The sequence below is a fragment of the Elaeis guineensis genome, chromosome 15 (genome assembly GCF_000442705.2).
Source record: "Elaeis guineensis isolate ETL-2024a chromosome 15, EG11, whole genome shotgun sequence".
NCBI classification, from domain to species: domain Eukaryota; kingdom Viridiplantae; phylum Streptophyta; class Magnoliopsida; order Arecales; family Arecaceae; genus Elaeis; species Elaeis guineensis.
In genome coordinates, this window is record NC_026007.2 from 73,679,008 (window position 1) to 73,703,938 (window position 24,931).

Here is a 24,931-nt window from a genome sequence, read left to right on the forward strand (position 1 = left end):
CTCAGGATCTGGTTGCCATTGAATCAAAACCATCGTTGGTAACTTCAATGCTGATGAAGAAATTATTGTTTGCTAGTATCTCCAATGTCACTGGAGAAATGATTGTTTATGCTTAATCTACTAGCTCAGCTATACACCGAGTCTGTAGAAGCCTACCTCATAGAGAGGACCTTCCATCTTAGCCCATAAAAAAATAAAATAAATTAAGAACATGATGGAGCACTCTGTCGACATCCAAATATCCTCTCTCGAGCGAACCCCTAGCCATTTCTTTGGAGCAGTTAGGGACAAGGAGAGGCTATGACAAGTACGAGAGGAAATGGCAGGGCGGGAGTGAGAGAAGATCCCAACGAGCTCACCATGGCGGAGGAGCTCACGACAAAAGTTCCAGCCACCAGGGTCAAAGAGGTTGAGCCTGCCTCCAGTACCATAATAGAAGAGCCATTAGGAGGTGATGGAGCTCTTTCGCTGGAGGGATAAGAGGAGTCGAAGAGGAGGCGCTAAGGGATCCCCTCGACCATGGGCTGAGGGAGGGGAGGTTGAGGGTATTGAGAAGCCCAACCACCACCTCCATCATCAGTGATGGCAGCATCGCCGACATGATAATCAAGAGTGGCGTTCTCTAGGAGGAGGTCATGGGTGAGATGGGGCAGCTCTGTTGATGGGTGCTTGATGAAGATGCAGACGAGGTTGGAGAGGATTGATGGATGCTTGAGGAGGATGCAGATGAGGTTGGAGAGAGTGAAGATGGAGGCGGAGATGGGATTAGTTTTGAGGCCACGAGGGCTAGAGTGGAGGTTTGAGTTGGTGAGGGGGGATGTTGGGGCCATGGTCCTGATGGCAAGCAGAGGACGCACGATGCAGGCGGCATGCAGGAGCGGCTACAAGGGGACTCGAATGTTCTCCATATCAATAATATCAACATGTCCTGGCAACACAGCATCCATTGCAACATCATTAGTGGTCAAAGATATACCAATGCACTCTATCTGGAATATATATATATATAGACACATATATGTATATTATTAGTGGTCAAAGATATACTTGGCGCGCGCGCGCATACATACATATATGTATATCGATGCAAGCGATTACCTCCAATGACGAAACTGATTCAACTCCAAAGCTAGAGTCGTCATAGAAGTGTTGTTCAGGACACATCACCCATTTCACCCTATAACCACTCCACTAAGGCTGGCCACCTCTAGTACTCAAGTCAATTTTATTCATAGTAACAGTACTCATAAAATTAGTAACAAGAAAAAAAAAAAAAAAAAGGGTATTCATAACTATAGCAACCGGCATGGACATCAAATAGAATGATTGGAACTGAAAATTAGGTGATACAGAGAAGGTCTTACATGTTCGGCTGTGACAATATGGAAACCACGAAGAGAGAGTGTGTGCGTGCGTGTGAGAGAGAGAGAGAGAAGTGCCAAAAGCCATTTTTTTTTTTCAATTTTCTCTTGTAATAGATATAGTACATAACATATAACATATACAAACGTGTGAAGTGAGATTTACATGGAAATCTTGAGAGTCCGCTCAACAAATTATATAGCCACAGGAATTTCCCCATCTCCATCAGAATGATCTCGGTTCCACCCCACAAATAGCATTGGGTCAAATAGGCTCAGGAATAACCAAAACCAGAACCAAAGCCTCGCTCAAATGATCCCATCCCTTGGCAACCAAAGTTCTAGGCTCGAATTCGGTGTGGCGTATGTCCAAGTATATGGCTACGACAATTACAGGGCGGGTGCACACCCCTTCCTTTCAAGAATATAACAATGCGATGAAAAGATAAATGGCATGAGCGTCAAAACATCTTTAGGATCAAAAACCATTGGATTAGAACTGCACCCCTTCCTTTCAAGAATATAACAATGCGATGAAAAGATAAATGGCATGAGCGTCAAAACATCTTTAGGATCAAAAACCATTGGATTAGAACTAGCATATAACCATTGACAGAATGCACCCTTGCTACCTACCAACTCTAGAAAACATGTACAATATATACAGATCTGAACAAAAGTTGACTAAAAGCTCCATGAGACTCCGGATCTGATAAAACAAATGAAAAGTCCAAGTTATGAGAAATGCCTTGAAACAGTAATAGAAATATATCCAAAATAACAGAGGCTAGCATACTACTAAATGACCTAGCACGATCCGGATTAATATAAAACATTGCAAAACTATAATATTTGAAGACTTGTTTGCACGAACAAGAGAACTTACCTACACAAGTCAATCAGATGAACTGGTTGATGGGTTCCCCCATCCCTACATAAAAAAGAAGGAAAAAAAAGGAAAGAACAGGAACTGGATAAAGGCACAGAATCAATTTAATTGAACTTACTTTGCTTGTGGATTATCCATAAAAGTTATTAGTCCACCCATTGGGAGTACCAAAATCAACGCCAATACTGGGCCCATCGATGAATGGTCTCAACCATTTGAGGAAACAATGCACTAACACTCTCATTGATGAGATCCTGGAAGAAATGTATGGAATCCTCGTCGTCCAAATCCAACCGGAATTTCTCTTGAAGCTAGTCACATACGAGTTTCATTGTCACCTGATCAATCAATAGCATTAACTGTTCCACTATCTTGAATGGGAAAATAAATAGGAGGAATACCTTGAGAATGCCCTTTTCAGGGTCAGAAGCTATATCAGGTATGTTAGAACCAGCCATTAAATGAAAGAGATTCAGTATAAGGTTGCTGGACTTCCGCAGAATGTTGTATGCTTCACAACAATAAGATTTAAACCTGGTATAATACTGACTGCAGTGGAAACATCAGACTGAATTATGATGCGGTCAACTTGTATCATAAATTTCAAGGAAAAAAAAAGTTTAGGCATGGCCTCGATCCCAATAAAAAAAATTGAACTCAAATCACATGCTCTATGTACTTCAGCAAGCATGCTAGGCTCTTCATTCCACACTAGCACGTCCACATCATATAATCATATGAAATGATTATAACCTGAAACATTGCCGATGGATATGAAAGAATCTTGCAATAGATTCTCAGCAACACAGCTTGAGGAGCAAAGAACCCCAAGGAGTCTTACTGAATTTTCAATATCATTTTGCAAAAAATCCGATGATTTGCAACAAAAATGACAAAATATTAGGTTTCGGAAATAGGGTACCCTACTCCCTCACTACCATATACAAAGAGTTATCTAAATCCAGCTCATCAGCATGCTGAAGAACCTGCTGTCCTCAACAACACACTTGAGTTAGTGCAAATTATTAATTGTTTTCTGCTCCGGTTTTGTTGATCAATATAGCTGTTGATCTCCATCTTTTGAATATCTCTTCGTTACATGCCATATTCCAATATCACTGAGCTCACCACTCCCTCTAATCAAGAAAATGGATCTAGTCCAGGTTTCAGCTCTTTCCCAATGAAGATCTCTTTTATCCACCTTTACATCTACCACTTATGATAGTTCAGCATTCTCATGTTTCGACAAATCAACAATCATGAGACAATATATTCAATTAAAGCATGAATGCCAAGTTGCTAACTAACATCACTCCTATCAGTCAGGATATGTACTTATTTACAACTTTTCTGGTTACGCCTTCCTCTTATGCTGACAGGTGCTGGTCATTATAACCCATAGAGCACTCTCTAAATATGGTACAGAACTCTCGGGTGTTACATAAAGCGAATATAATATTAACAGGATGGATCCAACTTGCCAATTATATTAATGAAGCCTGCCAAACTGGACAAAAAATGATAAAAAAAGTTGAAAGAAGCATATCTTGAATGTGGAAGCTCTAAATGTGCATCATAATTATCATGAAAGTCATATAGTAAATAATATACCTTTCTGCTCCACCCATGGCCTCAACCATTTCTTTGCAAAGTTTCATGGGAGGAGGAAATGGCTTGGGATCACGACCCAAGATGAAGCCAAAATCAACATGGAATAGGCGACCATCATCTCTAAGAAGGAGGTTATCCAGATGTCTGCAAACCAAGATTAATAATTCACTTCAATATCTTCCAGAAATTTAAGACATGCAAAATTGCCTAATGTACAGTAACACATCTATGAAGATAGATAGCACGAGCAGCATGAGGATAACAAATTGATTCAAAGTGATCCAAGCTGAAAAAAGGATACAGTGAGAAATAAGGATCTCAACTAGAAGCTCATATATCATGAGAAACTGAGTTAATGCGATCAACAAGCTTAACTAAGAGATCTTTGATGTAAAGATGTCGAATGGTTGCAGGTATCCATTACAAAAGCCATACCTATTTTTGGAGCAAAATAAAAGCCAAATATAAAGTATGAAGTGATGACAAGACTGGACATTGATTACCAAGAAACATTTGACTTTATGTCAAAAAAAAAGAGAGAAAAAAAATAAAATTCTGAACTGAGCTTTTCTTTGCTCCATCAAATGATGGGACTTTGCATAAATTAGAAGAATATATGTATTTTTTCAATTAACTTGGAGAAGCATATGATACTGCAGCGAGGCCAGTATTCAATTTTGCTGCGTTAGAAATAGTTGTGATGTAAGAAAAATGAATTTGCATTTAAAATGCACCTACACCGAGGGTCGGTACTAAGCCTGCCTCTCTTTGACCTCGTCATTACTAATTTCTGATATTTGAGAGAAGGTACCATGCCGCATCTCATAAGCCAGTCTTCAATTAACTTAGAAAAGCATATGATACTGTAGCAAGGCCATGTATCCAATTTTGCTGTGTGTTAGAAATAGTTGTGATGGCAGAAAGACAAGTGGATTTGCATTTAAAATACACCTACACCCAGTGTTGGTACCAAGCCTGTCTCTCTTTGAACTAGTCACAAGTAACTCATGATATTTGGGAGAACGTTCCATGCCACATCTCATACACCAATTACATAACACAGATTGATGATAAGACAAGAATACATCCTAATTTAAAAATTATGGAGGAAAGGTTTGCACATTCAGGCATATCTAACCAGCTTAGAGCTGGCATTAGAAAGTGCAGAGGTGCTCTTGGGGTATTAGGTGAAACAAGATATGTTTTTGGGAGTCATGGGATCTTTTGTGCAACACCTATACAATGTTACAGTTCATATTTTACCATGTTATTAAAAAGGTCTAAATATGAAAAAAATGAAAATATTAAGGAACATGTGTGGTAAAATGATAAATGATGAATTGGTGAAGAACCAACTAGGATGGTACAGGAATGTGCAACAAAATCTAAAAGGGCTCCAATAAGGAGGAAATTTTGTATTTCCATAGAAAGGTTGAGAAAATATTGGGAATACATAGCATCACTTAAATGGTACTTCAGGAAGAATTGGGGAAGTTCGCATTGACAACAAGTCAACAAGTGTAGCCCCTTAAGGAAGTCTTTGGAAGGGAAGTCTTTGGAAAGGAAGGATTCACAAAGAGAAACCCCAGGTAGTTGATATCTATGCCTAGGTTATTATAAGTAGGCACCTTTTTGCATTCAAAATTCACAAACTACAAGAAAAAAAATAGTGCTGTTGTAGTGCGTGGAGGTGCACATTCTGTCATGCCTTTTCTATTACCACATATTACATAAAAAGTTGCAAGTCCTTCATTATAAGTGGTAAATTACTCTCAGTATGATTAATGGAAAATGAATGTTAACTAGAACATGGAACACTACTGATAAAAAATAGAAGCCCTACCTGTCTCCTATTCCCAATATGTATGTGATAACAGAGTAACCAGCACAGCTCTTTATAAATGTTTCAAGACATTGAGCAGTAATACCAAATGGTCCATCTTCATCAGGATGGAACTTCTGCAGATAGTTCACAATACTACGGTGCTCTGATAGGATCTGAAACAATAATTTACCGGTCAGTGACAGGAGTAACATCACAGATGCAGCAGGATAATCATTTTAATAAAAGTTAAAAAACACTTTGTTTTGGAAAAAGGCACATAATAAAGTTAAACATGAAGCTATATGAAAATTATCTTACCAATCTGCTAATCAAATTGTATAAGCCTACCAGACTGCTGTCTTGTACAGCTAGTTTCTAAGTATCCTAAACAGGGTATTAGGCTATAACAAATATTGCTAAAAAGGTGCATCTGAAAGGGGGGAAGAACGGAGGGGGCATCCCAGTGCACGAGGCTCCTGCCACTGCAGGGTCTGGTGAGGGTCAGATTTAGGCAGCCATATCCAGGAAGCAGAAAGGCTGTTCTGTGCTTCTAACCCATGATACCCAGGTGACAAAACAAGGTACAGCTGGCACAGTCTTACATTTTGTCTGCACAACTGACAAGTTTTCATGCAAAAAATCAAAGAGCATAGGCTCAAAATTGTTACTTATAATGTGGAGCTGTTAGCCAGAGAATTTTCCAAGACCATGTAAATAACAAGTTGTTAGCCGTGGCAATCAGCTACCATCCAACAAGGATTTCACAGTTTACCTGTGCTAGAGAGCTGGAAGGAATAAATTCCATCATCCCTTCATCTTGCCCAGTAGCAAGCACTCTATATGGAGTTAAATGCAAGTCAAGATTCTCCAGTTTAAGCAACCGATCCATAAGAGTAACCATTTGAATCACCTACAGAAACAGAGCTTAATCAGTATCTCACAAACTAAATAATGATTTCTCCCACAGCAGAACCAATTTGTCATGGATATGAATGTGTTAATTATGCAACTAATGCATGGGAAAAGTGAAGGAAATAAGGAGCAGCATTGTTCAGCCACAAAGTTAACAGCTTATGAATTCATACCATTTAGAATGTACAGTGCTTACAAAGACCATATAACAATGCAAGGTGTTTATTACGGTACCAATTTAGTATGCCTATCAATAAATTGCTATTGGTAATGAGATCCTGGCACATCAAATTGACCATATAAAATTCCTACATCATAGACTGGATACTCTCCAGCCAGATATCATTGAAGCAATAAAACAAGTTTCGTGTACAAGTTGTAACTAAAATAAACTCTAGCACCATGCGGAGTACATCTGACAGCCTCAATTCTCATGGATATATAGATCAAACAAGAGCAGCATGATAGTTAGAGTAATCAAAATACATATAAATCTGAAAAGCAACAACTTCAGGTTGACAATTTTGTAATAATAATATTTCAGCACATACCAACTGATCCTGTCGCAGGTCATCTCCCTTCTTAAAGATCAATTTACAAGTCCCACCACTTGCTGTTCGACATGTTAGACGAAGAGGATGCAATGCACTTTTAAAGATCGATGACTCTGATGGCACAATCCCAATTATGAGTACACGAGGTGCTAGAGGTGATCGAATTGGCTGAGATATTAGCAATAAACAGAAAACATTCCAATCAAAGAAAAAGAGAACATAGACAACTTAGTAGAAGATACAAATTAATTATGATAAAAGGGCCAGTGATATAGCCACCAACTTGGGACAATGCTGATGATAGATATGAGACAAAACAGGTACCTCTTCAAAGTAGGTAAGCTCACTAAGAAGTCCAGAAAGAAGTTGCCTTAATTTTTCAATTTTCTTTTGTGTTCCACCACGCACATTTCTTACATCTCTCATAATAGAACACAACTGAGCTGTCAACTCTGTCTGGCACACTAAACTTTGCCACAACTTAAACCCATCTTCATCTCCATTGGCAGCAGCCTCCATCTGACCAGGAGAAAAATCATAAAAAGTAAGTTTCAGATTCAAGAATTGAAAGTTCAAGCAGAAATTTTTTTCTAGAAAAACTGACCATAGTTGTGGTCAAACTGCATCACTCTTGACAGGAAATATATGAAAGATTTAGACAGAAACTGCTATATGACTATTAACCTCTCCTAGGGGAGTATAACCATCAAGACTATTTCCAACATTGTAAACCAACAAGATAACTCAGAAAGAGAGGTATGAACATGGCTGTTACCAAATTAGCAAAAGAATATCCTACTCTCAATCATCAAATTTCACCTTGACAGTCTTAAAACACTCCAGAGTACGTTTCTTGCTCTCACCTCAGTTTCACCATGTTGAATACTGAAAGATAGGCTATACATACCGTTATTTGAAACCTGCTTAAGGTGGTGGATATTGTAGATACACTGGCATGATATTCCAACTTATGCACTTGTTATGTAATCAAACTATAGATGGACATAGTTCCATGTACTCTCGCCCTGATGGTTTAGACTTTAGAGTTTAGACTACTGAGCACCATGCACTACAAGAAAGCCAATGCTCATTTATAAGCAACGTTAATGTAATTTATGGATACATAAATGGAATCAGGTAACCAAAACATCATATGTTTGGAAATTCAATATATTAACTATAAAGGACATTCAAGAAGAAAAGTCTAATAAAATGATGGCAAACTAGGACTACCATCACCCCACAAGATCAAGCTCCCCATCCATCAATACCTAACTTGTCGCAATTAAAATAAGCTTCGTGCCTTAAGCATATTTCTTGTAGTACTTGAACAAAAGTGCATTTGTGTTTGTTGAACAGGGATTCTCTCATGTCTTTTTCTAACCTCTCCACAAATACCTCCAGCTGAATTTGGAGACAAGGACTGGAAGCATTTCATTGAGCTATATGACTAATGTCCCAAATGTAATAGTCAGAACAAATTATAGTGAACTAAGGTCCACAGGGATCAAATGCTACACCTTCCCCTTAAACGTAGCAGGAACTACATTGCATCACCCAAGGACCGCAAAATCGGTACTGGTTCAGCTTGGTATGGGGTGAACTGAGCGGTTTGGTCGGATTCAACAGATCAACTCTTTTTTTTTTTTTTTCAATTTTTATCTCAGTATATGTTGGTACGCTTCAGTTTGATATGGTATGGGGATGGTATGGCTCAGTACAGGTGGTTCGGGAGTGGTTTCGAAAAATAGGGCCGAACCGATCCGGCATCACACTGATTTGGCTCGGTATGGGGTGAAGCAGACAGTTTGGTCCAGCTTAGCAAACCATCATGTCAACCTAATGCATGATAATTTTGACAGGAACTTCATTACCTGCATTGATAGGATGATTATGGTCCACATCCTGCAAGTCATAAATCCAAGACTACAAAAATATTCTCAAGACAATTCACCAAAGTTGTAGCCAAGGTTAGCGTTACCGTCTCGAACCATCCAATTCGGGGCGTATGGAGCTATACCGGAGGCGGACTGGCATGGTTTTACTCCTCAGTTCAAGAAACCAGCAAGAGAGGTGGAGAATGAGAAAGAGAAAGAGAGAGAGGAACAGAGAGAAGGAGGGAGAGAAAAAGAGAGATGGAGAGGGAGCGGGTGGCGGTAGAGAGAGGCAAAGAGAAGCCCTCTCTCACCCTCCCTCTCTCTCTCTCTCTCTTCCCCCCCCTCCCTCTCCCTGGCCGTTTTTTCATTGTCGGTATGTGCTAGAGCAGCATAGCATGGTACCTTACCGTACTATCTACCAGCCTACCGGCATGGGTGCTGGTTCCGATATTGTGGACCTTGGCTGTAGCTGATGGAACAAATTGCAATTAAATAACTTTTGTGAAAGCAACTGCAAGAAAATCAAGTAATTGTTATGAATCAATTGCATCATCAGTACTAACCTGAACACTAAATAATTTATCCAAGCTAAGAGAATCAATATACATTAAGGACACAACAATGCCCATGCATATCAACGTCACATCAATTCAAATTCAGCATAGTGGTAAACAATTAACTTAGAAAAGACATTTAAGTAAACAAGGACATACTTTCACCATACTATCTTCTAGCATGTCATAGGTGCAATAAAAACGCTTTGCATATGTAGGATCATGAAGCTCCACTGCTACATACCAGCGAAGGAAGCTAGCGATCTCAATATTTGATAACGCTGCAAAATTTGAAAAGAGATCAATCAGGGCAAACTGATGTAAATTTCTCTGTCCACAGTCTTTACATTCACAAAAATGGAAAGAAATTGAATTAGCTCACGAATATCAAGCTGCTTCTTAGCCCAAGTGTTATTCATATTAAAATCAAAATTTATACATAAAAAAAATGCTAAACACAAAACAATAAAATTGTCGATGTGCAAACATGTTTTTCCACCAACAAAATAAGTGTAAGAAACAAGAAAATTGGAACCTGATGATATTCGAGCAAAATCAACAACTTGGCTTCCAGGGAGGAATTTGAAACCTATGTTGATAATAAAATTTGCCACTAAAAGGGAGGAGGTAGCATTTCTGGAAAAATGGATGGTACACTAAAATGGACCAAGCACAAGCATTAGAAACAAAAGAAAGTCAAAAGTCCCACCAATGCCAAAACAATAAAAGTAGTCTGAATGCAGAAACTACCAAAATTTCTTCAAAATTAACTTGATCAACAAGCTATCCAATTGATATGGAGCACTCTTTGTGGATTAAAGAATAATCCATCAAAGTTCAAGAATACTTTGTGACTGACATCTTTAGAATCCTATTTAACTGGGTGTGAACCTCATGCCAAAGGCAACCCTGGACAATACATGGGACCTTCCAATAAATGTAGAAGACCAGATGGCAAGTTGAGAAAACTACCTTCCAAAGTTACAAGATTAGACCTCATGTGGATATGAAACAATCCTCAAGATTACCTAAGTTTGATTCTTGGAAAGAGTACAAATAAAAGAGAGAATGCATGTTTTCATATAAAAAGCCACATGCATCTTCTAGTGAGTATACCAAGGTCAGATCAAGCCAAAACCCTGTTGAAAAGGCCTGTGAACACACTACAATTGCAAAGAAAGTATGAATACTGAGTTCGGCATGTGATGAAGCCACAAGGAATAGAGTTAACATGTATTTTCAAGTCTTGGATCAACGGAAAATTTAAGGAGATGAAACTGTTTTAGATGGTTATGATTGAAGCAATGTGAACGAATGACAACAATGGCAAGGAGTCTTGAATACATGCTGAATTGAGGATTGGCTCCATAGAGTGGCAGAGAGACATCCTTCTGTCGAGAAGTAGGAAGAAAGCTTCAATCAAACCTCCGAAAGTGATTTGTAAAGACACTTTGTTTTAACATACTTGGCCTTGAATAAATACCAACAGCAAATGTTGGTTCCCACAAAATAATGCCATCAGTTGCTGCTTGCATTTATAAAACCCTATTTTTTTAGAAATAAAAGAATGGGTGCATTCACATATAATAATCATCAATATTCTCAAACATGATAATAGGCAAAATGTCATCACATAGTAGAAAATAGATAATCCTTGACATAGCAATATACCTTGACATGAGATGACCAAATAATGAAAATTAGAAGTGGCAATGGGTCAAATTTGATTAGCTTCATGTCAGGTTAAGGTATAGGTACTCTAAGAAAATTGCCAACCTGAATCTGACCAGCTTAATTATAGGTCAAAATCCAAACCTGAACCTGAGACTGTTTATTAAACTAGTAATCTGAGCCAACTTGTTTAACCCTTTAGTAGACTGGTTGGGTCAGGCCGAGTAAGAGAAAACGCATTTAAACCCAGGTTAACATAATTAACCCCATACTGACCCAGTTAGTCTACATACCAATATAATATATTAATTTCACATAATTATCTTACTGCTCCACATAATATATCATAAGCAGTAACTTTAACAGATTTATGTACACAAAGTTAAATGGATTAACAATGGCTCATTGCCAGGCTCGGGTCATAATTGTGTCAACCCCACACAATTACTAAACAGGTCAAATTGGGTAAAGTGTATCCAGCCCCTAAAACCTGAGCTCGACTCACTTAATGAACAGCCATGTCAAATGACTTTAGACCTGAACCCAGTTATGTCCAACCCAAACCCATCCATCCAGTTAGCAGGCCCTAATGGCAAAATATGAACAGGAACTCATCGTAGACCTTACCTTAGTTGAATATTCATTTGCAGCAATAAGATCACGTCATTAATGATGGTAAGGTAAATATGCTCATATCATATTGAAACAGGAAATTAGTCTTAGCATTAAGTGGAAGCTATTTAATTGTTTTCAATAGGGAGAACCATGTACATCGTTGAACAAGAAAAAGTGACAAGCGAGATTTATCAGATCTTTCAAACCGAAGAGCTTGCACCAACTGAAGTAAATAGCACTGAAGCTCTTCATCATCAGCCCTTTCGAGAACGCTTACAGCATATGCACGAACCTGTTTGGAGCAAATTGTAACAGGAGATAATTATAAAATGATGATTGTTAGACCAAAAATTTTGTCTCTGCAAATGGAATACATGATACATTATGATGAATTGCTAAGTTATTATTTGCCTTTCAGGAATAGGAATTAGCAGGGTACCGATACAAATGTTTTTTTCAATTATTATGACACCTCTATCCGTGGAAAAAAAAAAATCTCCAGACTTGTTTATCCAAAAGGATGGCAAACAAGAATTCACATAGCCAAGTCGAGTATAGGTAAAAAATTAAAAAAAAAAAAAAAAGAAGATTGGTGGATGAACAAGATGAACAAGCCCATATTAAAAATTAATAGGTCAAATGAAGATACGTACCACTCCTCCAAGAGCAAGTCAAGAATTTTGACTGTTGACCATACAACTTTCGACATGAACAAATTGGTAATCACTAGAATATCAGATCATGTTAAATTGTAAACTTATGGTCATAGTTTGTAATATTTATCCTCTAACAATAGTCAATAAGAATGGAATTTGTGTTACAGAATCTATTGGAGATTCACTGAAACTTGTCTGGGATGTCAGTTCAGAGAACAATAGGCCAATTTTATTGGCTTAGAGCAGGTTTTAAACCGCTGTAACCAGGCTGGCAAGGAAGCCAGTTTACTGGTTGAAAATCAGCCAGCCCCTAGTCCATGTCTGATAAAAATAATATAACCTGCAAGGGCATTAACTTAACAAAGTTTAAATATCATCTTTACCATTGTACCATGCTATTTAAGGTTACTGATTTCTTCATATTAGCTTATATGATGCCATTACAAATGTAGCATATGCCATTCACATAAAAAACACACAAGCACGTGCAGTATATAAAAAATATATTCTTATACTCACTTCTTCACTCTCGAAAACCGGAGACAAAAGTTCCAATGCATCAGCCACATCAATGGTTTCCCACCTCCCCATCAAATCAATTGCTTGTTTTGCTTCCTGTATAAAATTCTAGCATGAACCAAACTAGCAAAGAATATTGCAGGAATACATATATTACAAATATAAAGAAAGTAATGGAGATTTCGTCTGCAAGCAAACAAATTTCCAGCCTCTGAAAAGGACTATCAAATCTTATCCTAAAATACCAAACAGGACTCTGTTGCCCATGGAACATGGAAAGTTTCATAAATTCCAAAAGGATGACATAAAAGGTATTAGAAAGACCAGTGGATAAGACAAAGGGAATGTGTCAAATTATAAGGCTTACAGAAGTTGTCAATGTTAACTCAAAAGCATATTAACAGGAAAGTAACAAAACTAAGGCAAATCTGATGGCCTATTTGGTAACCTGCAACTGGAAATGTTTATGTAGATGAAGTTACTTGTGACTATAATTATAATATAAAATAATATAATATAACACACTATTACAGCATTACTATTAGATTATATATTTAAAATATATTATAATGTATAATGCTATATCTGAAATAAAATGTAATATAAGAACATAGCATTATTATAATATTCCATAAATAATGATTTATATGGTCATATAGTATTATACGAATTATGTGTTAAATAATATTACAGTATTTATCTTGTTCACAATTATAAACGATTTTGTTCATCTCAAGAATAATAATATGATATATTTAATGGTATAATGTAATAATATAATATAATACTAATGTTATATATATTTCACTAACACTATGATATTATCTATGTATTGAAGATATTTAACACAATATACCAATTCTGTATACAGATGTTTTATATGTAATAATATTATTTAATATCATAAAATATTATGTTAATCATGTTGTAATATTATAAAGCTACCGTTTATACTATGTAATCTAATAATAATATAAATTAGACAAAAAAAATAATGCTCATTACTTTGAAGTAGCTAGTCTCACACGTCCAATAACTATAGTTTGACTTATGGTCATCTTGGTCATAAATGTCGCGTTTGGACAAAAAATGGTGGTTGCAACCAAAAGTTGGATATTAAACGACATGGAACCAAATGGTGGATTTTAGCAAGTAACAATAATTAGAGATGCAAAAGATTCAATTACAAGTGAAGCCTTTATGTTGCAGTCAATCCCACTATATATTTTGATGAATGGCAACCTTAGTACCCTGGATCTTTAAATTAAAGTTTTGGACAAACTTGACAGCAAATGCCACACCACCTCAACATTTATGTATACACTAATAAAAGTGTGAGCTTGACATGTCTGTCACGGCCAAGACATAAGATTACAACTTTCTTATAAAAAAACATGCACTTTGAAGCAAGATAGTTGGTAACTACTGCTCCAAAATGTATAAGCAACTTTTTCCATTTTTGCCTCTTTCATTCACATTATTTTTTTTAACAAAAATGAGAAGCACACCATTGCACCTACAAGTTTCCTGATGTACATAATTTTTTTTTTCTAATCAAATACCAAGGACAATTAACAATCCTGCCCCAAAAATTTAACATTTCTGTATGAGTTTAACAGAGAGACACACAGGGGTTTTAGAAAAGGATAAAGCTTTTGATGACATAAACTACTTTAGGACAACTTTTACATAGTATAATACTTAACAAGAATGGCAAAACCAGATAAAGGAAATAATCAGATGCGGCAAGATAATTGGTCTGCCATAAGTAGTATCTTGACTTAATACTATATTGTCCAATCATTTTCTTTTTGTCTTTGATAGATACCAGAGTAATATTACGAAGACGAGTACAAACTAACCATCTTCCAAATATTAGGAGAAAATGAGATTTAACTGTATTTCATCACTTAACCAAAATGACTGGCTTCAAGATGATAATATCAAGGTAGAATTACTAAAAAGATCATGTGCATATACATGAGCAGGCTTCTTGCAAGCACCACTCACAATTAATCTTTCCAATGAATTAACTTATTTGATTAGTGGACCACATAACAAAATCAAGTATCAAAACAGGACACTGTCAAAATCAGACAATGGCAAGAAAGGAAAGAAAAAGGAACAACACTACTGATGGAGAAGAAGAAGGAAAAGGAACTATATTGATGAAAGAGGAGGAGAAGGAAGCAATTCTTCAAGAAAAAATTAACATTTCTGAATGAGTTTAACACACACGGAGGAGGGGGGCCCTGGGTTTTTTTGGGGTTGGGGGTTGGGGGGGGGGGGTTTGGGTGTGTATGGGGGCAGGGGGTCCAGAATGGCAAGGGATAAAGCTTTTGATAACATAAAACTACTCAAGGATAACAAAGACATAGTAGGATTTTTAACAAGATTGGGAAAACGAGATAAAGAAAATTATCACATGTGGCAAGATTATTGGTCACTAAAATAGATACTTTTGACTGGATACTGCATTGTCCAATCATTTTCTTTCTGTTTTGATCAATACCAGAGAAATATTACTGAGACAGATACGGAGGAGGACGAGGAGGAGAAGGGAGGAGAGAAAAAGACTTCTTATAACAATACCAACCTGAACATCAGTCCATTCAACACAACGGAGAAACTTAGTGAGGGCCCTCTTCTCTGACATCAAAGAGAAACGAAATTTCCATAATAATTGCCTCTCGTCACCGCTCAGTGTGCGTGTTGGAGGGTACTTGAGGATTCTTTGTATTGACCTGAAATTATAAATTTTAACTAAAGAATCAGTGTGAAGACATTAAATTAGCTAAGCACATAAATAAGGCTATGCATCCCTACATATACCTCAATATGCATGGGGGATGGATGCAACGTTCCTATTTCCTCTAGCATAGTTGTTGACTACTAACATCATATCATCATGGAAAATGCATGGCGGGTTATTTGACTCAACGGTCAAACCATCCTCCACCATCTAAGTCATGTTGGAAGGTCAGATGCGGCAGTGGTGCCTGTATATTTTTGCGATATTTTGTTTTCTGATTTTGTGAGATGTATACACACTAGAGCTGTATGATTTCCCGTTTGCAAGCAAAAAAAAAAGGAAGCCTAATTAATCATATGAATTTTGGAACTTCTTACCTATAACCCAAGTGTTTAAAATATATATGGTGTTTAAATAACAAAATAAATGTTCTGTGCTGTAGCATAGTTAGAAAGCAACAAATGTGATTGAAGACAATGGACAATATGGACTATTATTTATATTGTGCGCAATGCAAATTTGCATGCACTCGTACCAGTGCCCAGTTATTACATCCTACACAAAGTGTCGATACTCTGCCTATCTACGTATAGAACCTTGGTACGAGGGGCATGCCGAGTCTTTGTCCGTCCCTAGTATGGTATGCTGTATGTTGGATAGTATGGACCAATATAGCAAACCTTGATAAAGAGCAAGGACCGCTGAACCAGAACCGGGCCCGATGCCGGCCGGCCAGTGGTATGGGTCCATACCGATCCATGCTGGCCGGCCGATAGTACGAGTCCGTACCGATCTATGCCGGGCTAAACAGATAGGGTAGAGAAGGGGAGAGGGAGAAGAAAGAGAGGAAGAGAGAGAAGGGGGAGAAGGAGAGGAAGAGAGAGAAGGGGGAGAAGGAGAGGAAGAGAGGGAGAAGGAGAGAGGGGAGGAGAAGGAGAGGAAGAGAGGGCCTCCGACGACCGCCAGACGCCATCCAAGCTCAAGCCAAGCTCAATATGGGCAGAGGGAGGGAAGAAGAGAAAGGGAGAAATCTTACCAAATCACCAGAGGCCCTTGGAAGCCCCTGGATGGGCGGCAATGCCACCGTGAGCTCTCCGACATCAGCGAGTCAATGCCGAGGGAGATAAGGGCGGCCGAGGTTGAAAGAGGGCCTTCACCCTCTTCCAATTCGAAACAGGGGTTCACCCATATTTCAAATATTTTTTTAATAATTTCGATTGAAGTCGGTAAGTTGCAGACTTCAACCGAAATTATTAAAAAAAAAAAAGTGAAGTCAACAATTGCATTACCGACTTCGCACGTTAAAAATTAAAAAAAAATCAAAACAAGGGCGAACCCTATTTCGAATTGGAGGGCGGAGGCCCTCCTTTGACCTTGGCCGCCCTCAGCTCCCTCGATGTTGGCTCGTCAGCCGTCAGAGAGCTCGCATTGGCGTCACCACGCATCCGAAGGCCTCTGATGATCTAGTAAGATCTCCCCCTCTCTCTTCTTCCCTCCCTCCATCCTTATCGAGCTCGGCAAGAGCTCAGATGGCCTCCAGCAGCCACAGGAGGCCCTCTCTTTCTCTCCCTCCTTTCTCTTCCTCTCTTTCTTCCCCCTCCCTCCGAGATGGACGTTGTGCCATTTTTCACGTCGGAATCAGACCGGTATCCTGCCAATACAGTTCGATATGGTCTGAACCATCCGATTTGGGACAATTCGACAAACAATGGTACAGAGAACTTTATAGCCAGTGATGTGCACCCAGACTGGTGCCCATAATATAGAACTTTTGCAAAGTGATAGGGCATGAGCCAAGAAAAGATCTAAAAGGTAATGAAGGCACAAATGCTTAATGTGCATCTACAATGAAAAAATGATAACTCCACCAAAGAATTAATCATGCAAGCATAACATGCATGTTCATGCACATGTATATCCACATATCATGCAATTAACTCTTACCATAAACACAGACAATAGGAAAATGATTATGGTGCCTCCAAAGCATCATTTCAATTCATCATCTTAAAATATATGGATTTTCAGCAATTATATAATGGAATTTTGTCCCCATGACAAATTTGCATCATAGAACCAAGTTTGCCTTGTTAATTGACTATATATATTTTGCCATCTTGAACAAACTTTTGAGCCTCCAAAAAGAATTAACTAAAATAGAAGCCCATAATTCCTTCACTTAAAGAAGCATGAGGTGTAATCCTTAGTTGCCAAGTTCTACAATCGAGAGTCAAAGAGGGAGCGGATGCTTTTAGCGTAGGTTCAAAAAAGTGGATATTTTAGAAACACTTTTGTAAGGATGCACTTAGGAACAGGTGCAAATTCAAGATTTTAGGAAGGTTCTAAAGTATATGTGATATCCCAGGTACAAGATTTCAGCCCATCACATCAAGAAGAAGGTGAATGCCCACAAGACGAGGGAGAGATTAATATGTGCATGTATATGTCCATGTATATGCCTATGATTCATCATCATAAAAATATTATATCATATCCTCCCTAATCCAGAAACATTTTTGGAAATTTGTATCTCCACGTACCTTGAAGACCCAAACAACTTAGTTATTTGTTATTTACCTACTTTTAAATAACTTCTACTAATTATTTAAAAAAAGCATGAGCAATATAATAATGTCAACAAGAGGGTGAACACAAATTGAGAGAAAAAAGATACAAAACATCACCAAACAAGCTCCATGATATCCTCCCTAACCCGGAAATCTTTTCTTGAAAATTGCTCTCTTCCCAAGTTCCACAAATATCCAAGCATTTTTTAATTATTATTTATTCACTTTCCGAGTTGCTCATATTCTTTTACAATATTCAGTTCTCCAAGCAATTTTTGCCTTAAAACTAGAGCGGAAAAAAGTATGCAACTAAGATAAGCCCAATAACTATGGGATAACCTAGCTGTCCTAAGAAATTGTGATCCTAATTTACTGATAAATCATATTGTTAGAAATGATCTGAGGTTTCATCCTCCAAATGACACGGATTGTACACTTAATCAACATAAATGCCCTTATTGCATTTTTTTTAAAAAAAAATACCTCTACTAAATTTTAAGATTCAGGTTTGCTGCATTTTGAACTTAACATTAATGTCAGGAAAAATGGGAAGAAAGGATTTACATAACACGGCAACCAGTAACACTGTACCTAACAGTATCGTTACACCCCTAAGTACCTAACTGTATGCATCTCACTTTTGTTGTGCCGGCACCAGTAGCTGTACAGCACATTGGTACGGTATACTACTTTACCGGTTCGTGTTGTACCAGTAAGGTACCACAATATACAAGAGAAGGATAGAAAAGAAAAAACACACATCTGCCTTGGAAATTAGATAAATAACATGGAGCTAGTATAGATATATGGATACTGCAAGATGCAACAAAAGGAAAGATTGCACTTGGAACTCACTTCCTTTCATTAGAACTTGGTTTTAGATCCCTATCGATTATCCCACGAGCCAAGCTCCTCGCAAGTTTTAGTTGCTTGTGTTCTGAAGGATTTGTTCTACCGACTTCAGGATCCCATACAGTAACAAGCTCATTTGTTGATGATACAGGAGATGGTGCATAAAAATTTGCTCCAGACTCCTGCATATCAAACACAAAAGATATCGCTAACTACATCCAAATGTTAGCAGTAAGATTGAAGTTGTATTCATACATCAACTTAGCAGCTTTAACTAGGGACAGTAATATCTTTCTCAAAGATGGAGTCAACATGAAATAATCAAAGGCTTAACCATAATAGAGAAGAATGAATGATTCAAAATATTCACTAGTCATTAGATGTCACCACAATCTGATGAAGCCGCAACTGATATGTAGGAGAAAGCAGTTACAATGGGGTTGTTTAAACTAGAAAAGTCTTTCTAACTGCATAGTCAATAATTTAAGCACCAATTATCCAATGGAAGTATTGCATTAAATCTTAGAAGAAATATGTACACGTGAATAATAGTGCTAAATATATCAACTTCATTTAGGTAAGCAAGTATTCTTTGCAACCAAGAACCAACTTAGGTGTAAACTGATCATTTCTCAGTTTCTTTTAAAATATTCAATTCAGCAAGTGTCAGCTCTTCCTTGGAACTCGTGGGCAGAAATCAACAGAAAAGATCTATCAACCATTCTCAATTTCCCATTTCTTGCTTATCTCCTCACCGCTCATCAACATGCATCAAAGCATCAAACAGAATGCAAGATATTGTCATGCAGAAGTTAATTATGTATTCATGTTGCATTGGAAACATAAAGAATTTATATCAACCAATAATAGGTAAAGAGTTTAAGTTTGAATTGTTTGATGGTATCAATTTTTCCTTATATAATGCTTCAACTAGTCTTGGCACACCCATGGCCGATCTCAATTCAACCATGTCTGTTTCATTCTAAACTGAAAATTGAAGCCAAATTTAATGTATATAGATTCTTCATGCTAAATATTTAGTAAACTCTAAATACAAGTTTTTGAACATTATATGTTTAATTTTCTAAGCAAAACTACAAAAATAATATATGTAGAGGTTCTGAACAAATGTATTTCGAACTAAGGTCAATCCATTTTGACTCAGTTTATTTTTTGTCATTTTTTTTCTTTTTTTTTTTATTTTAGCTGACATTTTTTTGAACTTCTTAATAGCTTCTTCAACTGAAATCATCAAAACTAGAGCAAAACAACTAAAACTGCTGAAAATGAAACTTATTTGGTCTGGTCAAATGAAGACCATTCTCGACCTTGGAAGCATATAATACTCTAGACAACTATTCTCAACCAAAAAAGTCTACATTAAACCTTTAGTGAAGAGTCAGTAGCTGATCTCTTAAAATATATGAAAGGAATTAATTATTTTTTGATGAAATTTCAAATGGCAGATGCAACTCACATAGAGTTCTTGATAGAGGTAAAAGTAACCTGAAAAACAACTCTGTGCTCGAAACTACAGAAGTCGACTACCAGGCTGATGTGTGAATTGTCGCGTCTACTGCTTTCTCTTTCCTTAATTTTCTCCACAGCCTTAAATGTGAGACGGTCCAGCCAATCAATATGCTGTATCTGCCCCCTCTCGTACTTGTTTACAAGCCTCTCTAGACGCTCTATCTCCCCTTGCTCACACTTAGGAACCTATCGATTTTAACACATTTACAAACATATTCAATTCTCGAACTGATTATTGCAAAATAAATAGACCAATAAGGAAAGAAAGTCACAATTTGGAATTAGCCATTGACTGTCATGATTAAATGAATCAAGGGATTCATACGAAAGCCTCTCATAAACCTTTCCAGGTGTAGTACTTGGGATTGTTCCATCTGCTTCTTTTCCAGGCCAAAGTCGAAGCTTTTTCCTTCCTGCTTTTAGTTGCTTTTTGCTATTAAAAAGAAAAACAGTCGCTCCACCAACTAAACCATCATTATTACCACATGAGACATCCCACACCTACAATGCCCAAAGAAAAATATATAAACAGATATGCAAATGAAGCTATATTTCACCAATTATAACAGTGAACTCTTTTAGCAAAAGAATGCAGTCATAGTCTACATCAAGGGGGAAATAACTTCTTTTTTTATTTTGATTAAGCACAGCCTCTTTAAAATTTAAAAGAAGCAAAATAGTAATGTTTTAGAAGTCAAGGTTGATGGCAGAACAACCCAAAGGATTACAGAGATGTTTTAGCAGCAACAGTTGCTGAGCTGTTGACAAGGATTTTTTCTCACAGGATCATAAAGTTTGTATCTGTAACTGTCATCCAACCCAAAGCATGCTTTGATGCATCTTACATGTTGCTAGCCCCTCAACGTTAGTGTTAATTATTAATATTATTCCAATACCAACATGCTCCACTATTCAATATGAGGATGAAGAACCCCGAAGGCATCGAGGCATGAAGTCAAGGCATGAATCCTAAGTTTACCCTTGTAGAACTTTTCAAATACATTACATATTTTAACTCACATCAGCTGAAAAAAAGTAAACAATGCTAAAAAGGCAATTCTTATAGCAAATGTTGTTCCCACAAACAACAAATTTTTTTTGTTCTGATGAAACCTCCATTAATCTTTAGTATAAATTAACAGATCTGATTATTAAATTGTCAAGCCCAAACACAACAAAGCATGTAAGCAGATGAAGTAATATCAAGAATTAATAGTCAAATGACCTGAAATAGAAAGTGTTTTATCAGTTTACAGCATCAAGATTTATGGGCAGGAGTCTTACATGACATATCTTCTAGTAAAGATAATAGGAACTGCTTTAATCAAGTATAAAAATGGGTATACTGCAAATGTTGTTCCAACAAATAGAAAAGTTCTTTGTTCATAAAAGGTCTGCATTAGAATAGATATCATAAATTCACCGTACATATTTTAGAGAATTAACATATAAAAAAGGGGGAACAACATGAATAGTCTCTGGTTGCTGGACCAGACTATGAAAATGTTCATCAGTTTTCAGCACTAAAATTTACAGGCAGAAGTTCTGCATGATAAATTTTTTGTAGACGAACCAAATTTAGGTTATAGTTACATAGATCCTTCAAAAGATTAATTGGTTTCTCACAACTAAACAACAAGCTGCAGCATTAAAATCTGAAAACTTCCCATTTCTAAAGAAATAATAGAAACATCCAAAGATGATCCCAATAACTCACAGTGAATGCAAGTTGTGCCTGAGAAGTTAAGTCTCGATACTTGGTACTCAATGTTATAAGCTCATTCCAGCAATATGGGTATCCCGAAGATTCCAGCCTGGCAAGAGTACAACGAAGAAGTGCTGGATCATATGAATCTTTAAGACCTCAAGAAAGTCAGAGAATAGCAATTCTCCTACATGAAGTCCCAGTGACTGTCATGATAAAATAACATATCCAAAGAAGCCTTGCTCAAATGTCATGATGAGTGGGAAAACCTTGTTTTGGTCGACAGGCCAAAGGGAGCCCCATCAATGTAGAGGGCACATTCAACATATAGCTCCGCGTTTCTGTTCTCAGTTGATGTGTCAAGTTCTGTGAACCATTAGAAAGCAAGAAAACTTTTACACTAAGAAAACCAGATTCATTAAATCTGAGATTTAGATTCTGTCACTCTACTGATATATATAATCCATGTAGAACTGTTGCATGGAGCCATGGACTCTATTGCTACTGCATCTCTTATATATGATTATTTTCCTAAACTATCCAACCATTCAAGTCAGAGAATGTTGACCGACAAAATACTAACACTTAGAAGACCATCTCAACTTGATATTCTACTTAAAGTGCATGAAAGAGTTACCGATCATGGGAATTATTGTAAATCAAACAAAAAGATTAGAACTTGGCAGTGAAATGAAATCTCAGTCATAGTCACAAGATTAAAGACATCTGAAGGGTTCTCTTATCCATCATTGCAACAAGTGATTAAGAATTACAATGCAATAGAGTGGCACAAACAAAGTGAACCACGGCAAATCAAACAAAAGTTTACAACCTAGCAATCAAACAAAAATGCACTCCAGGGTCTACCGAGGTGTATTGAACTAGACGAGTGGATTACTGACATGGTTCAGCCCATCAAACTGAGACATAAGCCCTACATCCCCTACGACCTTATCTCTCCCCTCCAGCTCTCCTGAAGTGTTTGAGGCCTCGGAAAGTCTCCTCCTCCGGCCTCTCTCTCCAGCTGTGTCCTCTCTCTTTCTCAAGGTTCACTCAAAATCCTCATCACCAGATCTGGAGCTCGAAGCCCCCTCTTTCACTCTCTTGCCTCCTCCGAAGGCCTCTATCCCTCAAAGCCCTCCTCCTCTGGATCCGATGGCATCCTACCCATGTCTGATGACGATAACGAGGCCCAGCAAGGTGAGTTCCCCCCACCCCCCTCTCTCCCTCCCTCTCCCTCTTCCTCTTCCTCGTCCCCCTCTCCCTCTCCCTCGTTCTGGTATGCTGCGGTCTGCCATGGTTCATGCCAGTACCATACGGAACGAGTTGCCGGCCAGTCCAACTGCCGTTATCGGTTAAGCGAACCCTGCTACATTCATCCTAGCAACATCAAAGATCTAAAAAGAATTCCACGAAGCATAACTGTAACGAGCGAGTAAGAACTACAGCACATCAAAGAGGCACAAATTACACTAACTGCAGCAAATTAAGATTTCAACTTGGCAATAAAATCAGCTCCTGCTCATCGTAAAAAGAATAAAGACATTAACGACGACTTGATAAAAATTTCAGTACATCAAAGACACGTGAAACTCCAGTGAATCAAACAAAAGATTTCAACTTAGCAGCTAAACAAAATCCCGTTCATCCTAGGCAGACCCAAAAACGCCGAAGGATCCTGAGAATAATCTATAACAAGTGAACTAGAATCAAAACCTAAGACACGCACACACGTAACAACCCCCATAAACCCTAATTATTGAGAAAAAGAAACGTTATGAGCAAGATATTACAATAACCTTAATTCCAGGTGGGAGAGAGAAAGAGGAGACGAAAAGAGGTCGAACGAATCGATGCAAAATTACCGGATGAAGCTGGAGATTGCGGCAGGTTCCCTTCCAATCTCTCAATTCGGAAGGTCACGGGGAGATTTATATCGCAAGAAAGAAAGAATCGGAACTCGTTTCCTGTCATCGCGATCGCATTGGGGTTTAACGAACGGTCGGAGCTACGGAGAGAGAAGAGAGAGCTTGACAGGGAAGAATGGAGACGATGACCTCTAAGGCGCAAAGCCTTCGCGAGCCCTTGAGGTCAAATAATTATCACGTGAGTTGCACATGCGCACCTTTCCGTAATACTAATATTTATAAGAAGTGATATAAAAGTGCCTAACTCCCCATTACTCCAAACTTAATTAACAAGAGTAGTTCTCACATAAAACCTACTAGGAATGAAATATTTCACAGAAGTTTATTTATAGTAAAGGACTAAATAACCATCCCGTGCAACGCACATGTAGATTTTTAATAATCTTATTATTTTTAATAATAATCTTAATATTGATAAAAAATTTTATACAAAAATTTTCATGAAAACAACGTATGAGTTTTCTTTAAAAAGAAAGTGCAGTATAAACCGAGTCTAAACTAGTTTCTGTGCATTGTCGTCGAAACTAATTAAAAAATTAACATGAGTCATGTT

At 37.5% G+C, this 24,931-nt stretch overlaps 1 protein-coding gene across 6 annotated transcripts; it reads right to left on the reverse strand.

Moving 5' to 3' along the window:
- Window positions 1–1,832: 1,832 nt before the first annotated feature.
- LOC105058744 (phosphatidylinositol 3-kinase, root isoform) lies at window positions 1,833–24,546 on the reverse strand. Of its 6 annotated transcripts, XM_073249555.1 has the most exons (19): window positions 24,316–24,544; window positions 22,720–22,816; window positions 22,463–22,559; window positions 21,088–21,246; window positions 20,722–20,931; window positions 19,219–19,397; window positions 15,641–15,788; window positions 13,045–13,140; window positions 12,026–12,161; window positions 9,743–9,864; window positions 7,477–7,671; window positions 7,150–7,320; window positions 6,459–6,596; window positions 5,705–5,859; window positions 3,862–4,005; window positions 2,652–2,799; window positions 2,369–2,561; window positions 2,248–2,292; window positions 1,833–2,070 (listed from the first exon to the last, which is right to left on the reverse strand). In XM_073249555.1, the coding sequence occupies exons 1-17, from the start codon at window positions 24,422–24,424 to the stop codon at window positions 2,424–2,426; spliced, it is 2,442 nt and encodes an 813-aa protein (XP_073105656.1). In that variant the 5' UTR covers window positions 24,425–24,544; the 3' UTR covers window positions 1,833–2,070; window positions 2,248–2,292; window positions 2,369–2,423. The 6 variants fall into 6 exon arrangements, with proteins under 6 accessions (XP_073105656.1, XP_073105657.1, XP_073105655.1 ...); XM_073249556.1 differs by lacking the exon at window positions 2,248–2,292; XM_073249554.1 differs by having other exon boundaries at window positions 2,248–2,561.
- Window positions 24,547–24,931: the final 385 nt, after the last annotated feature.

What these genes read in the sequence shown, in the direction of transcription:
- LOC105058744 (XM_073249556.1), bottom strand. Translation starts at nt 24,424, where the DNA reads ATGACAGGAAACGAGTTCCGATTCTTTCTTTCTTGCGATATAAATCTC. An exon ending in GCAATCTCCAGCTTCATCCG is followed by an intron (nt 22,817 to 24,315) that starts GTAATTTTGCAT and finishes AATGGTTCACAG; the next exon opens with AACTTGACACATCAACTGAG. An exon ending in AGCACAGAGTTGTTTTTCAG is followed by an intron (nt 19,398 to 20,721) that starts GTTACTTTTACC and finishes TTTGATATGCAG; the next exon opens with GAGTCTGGAGCAAATTTTTA.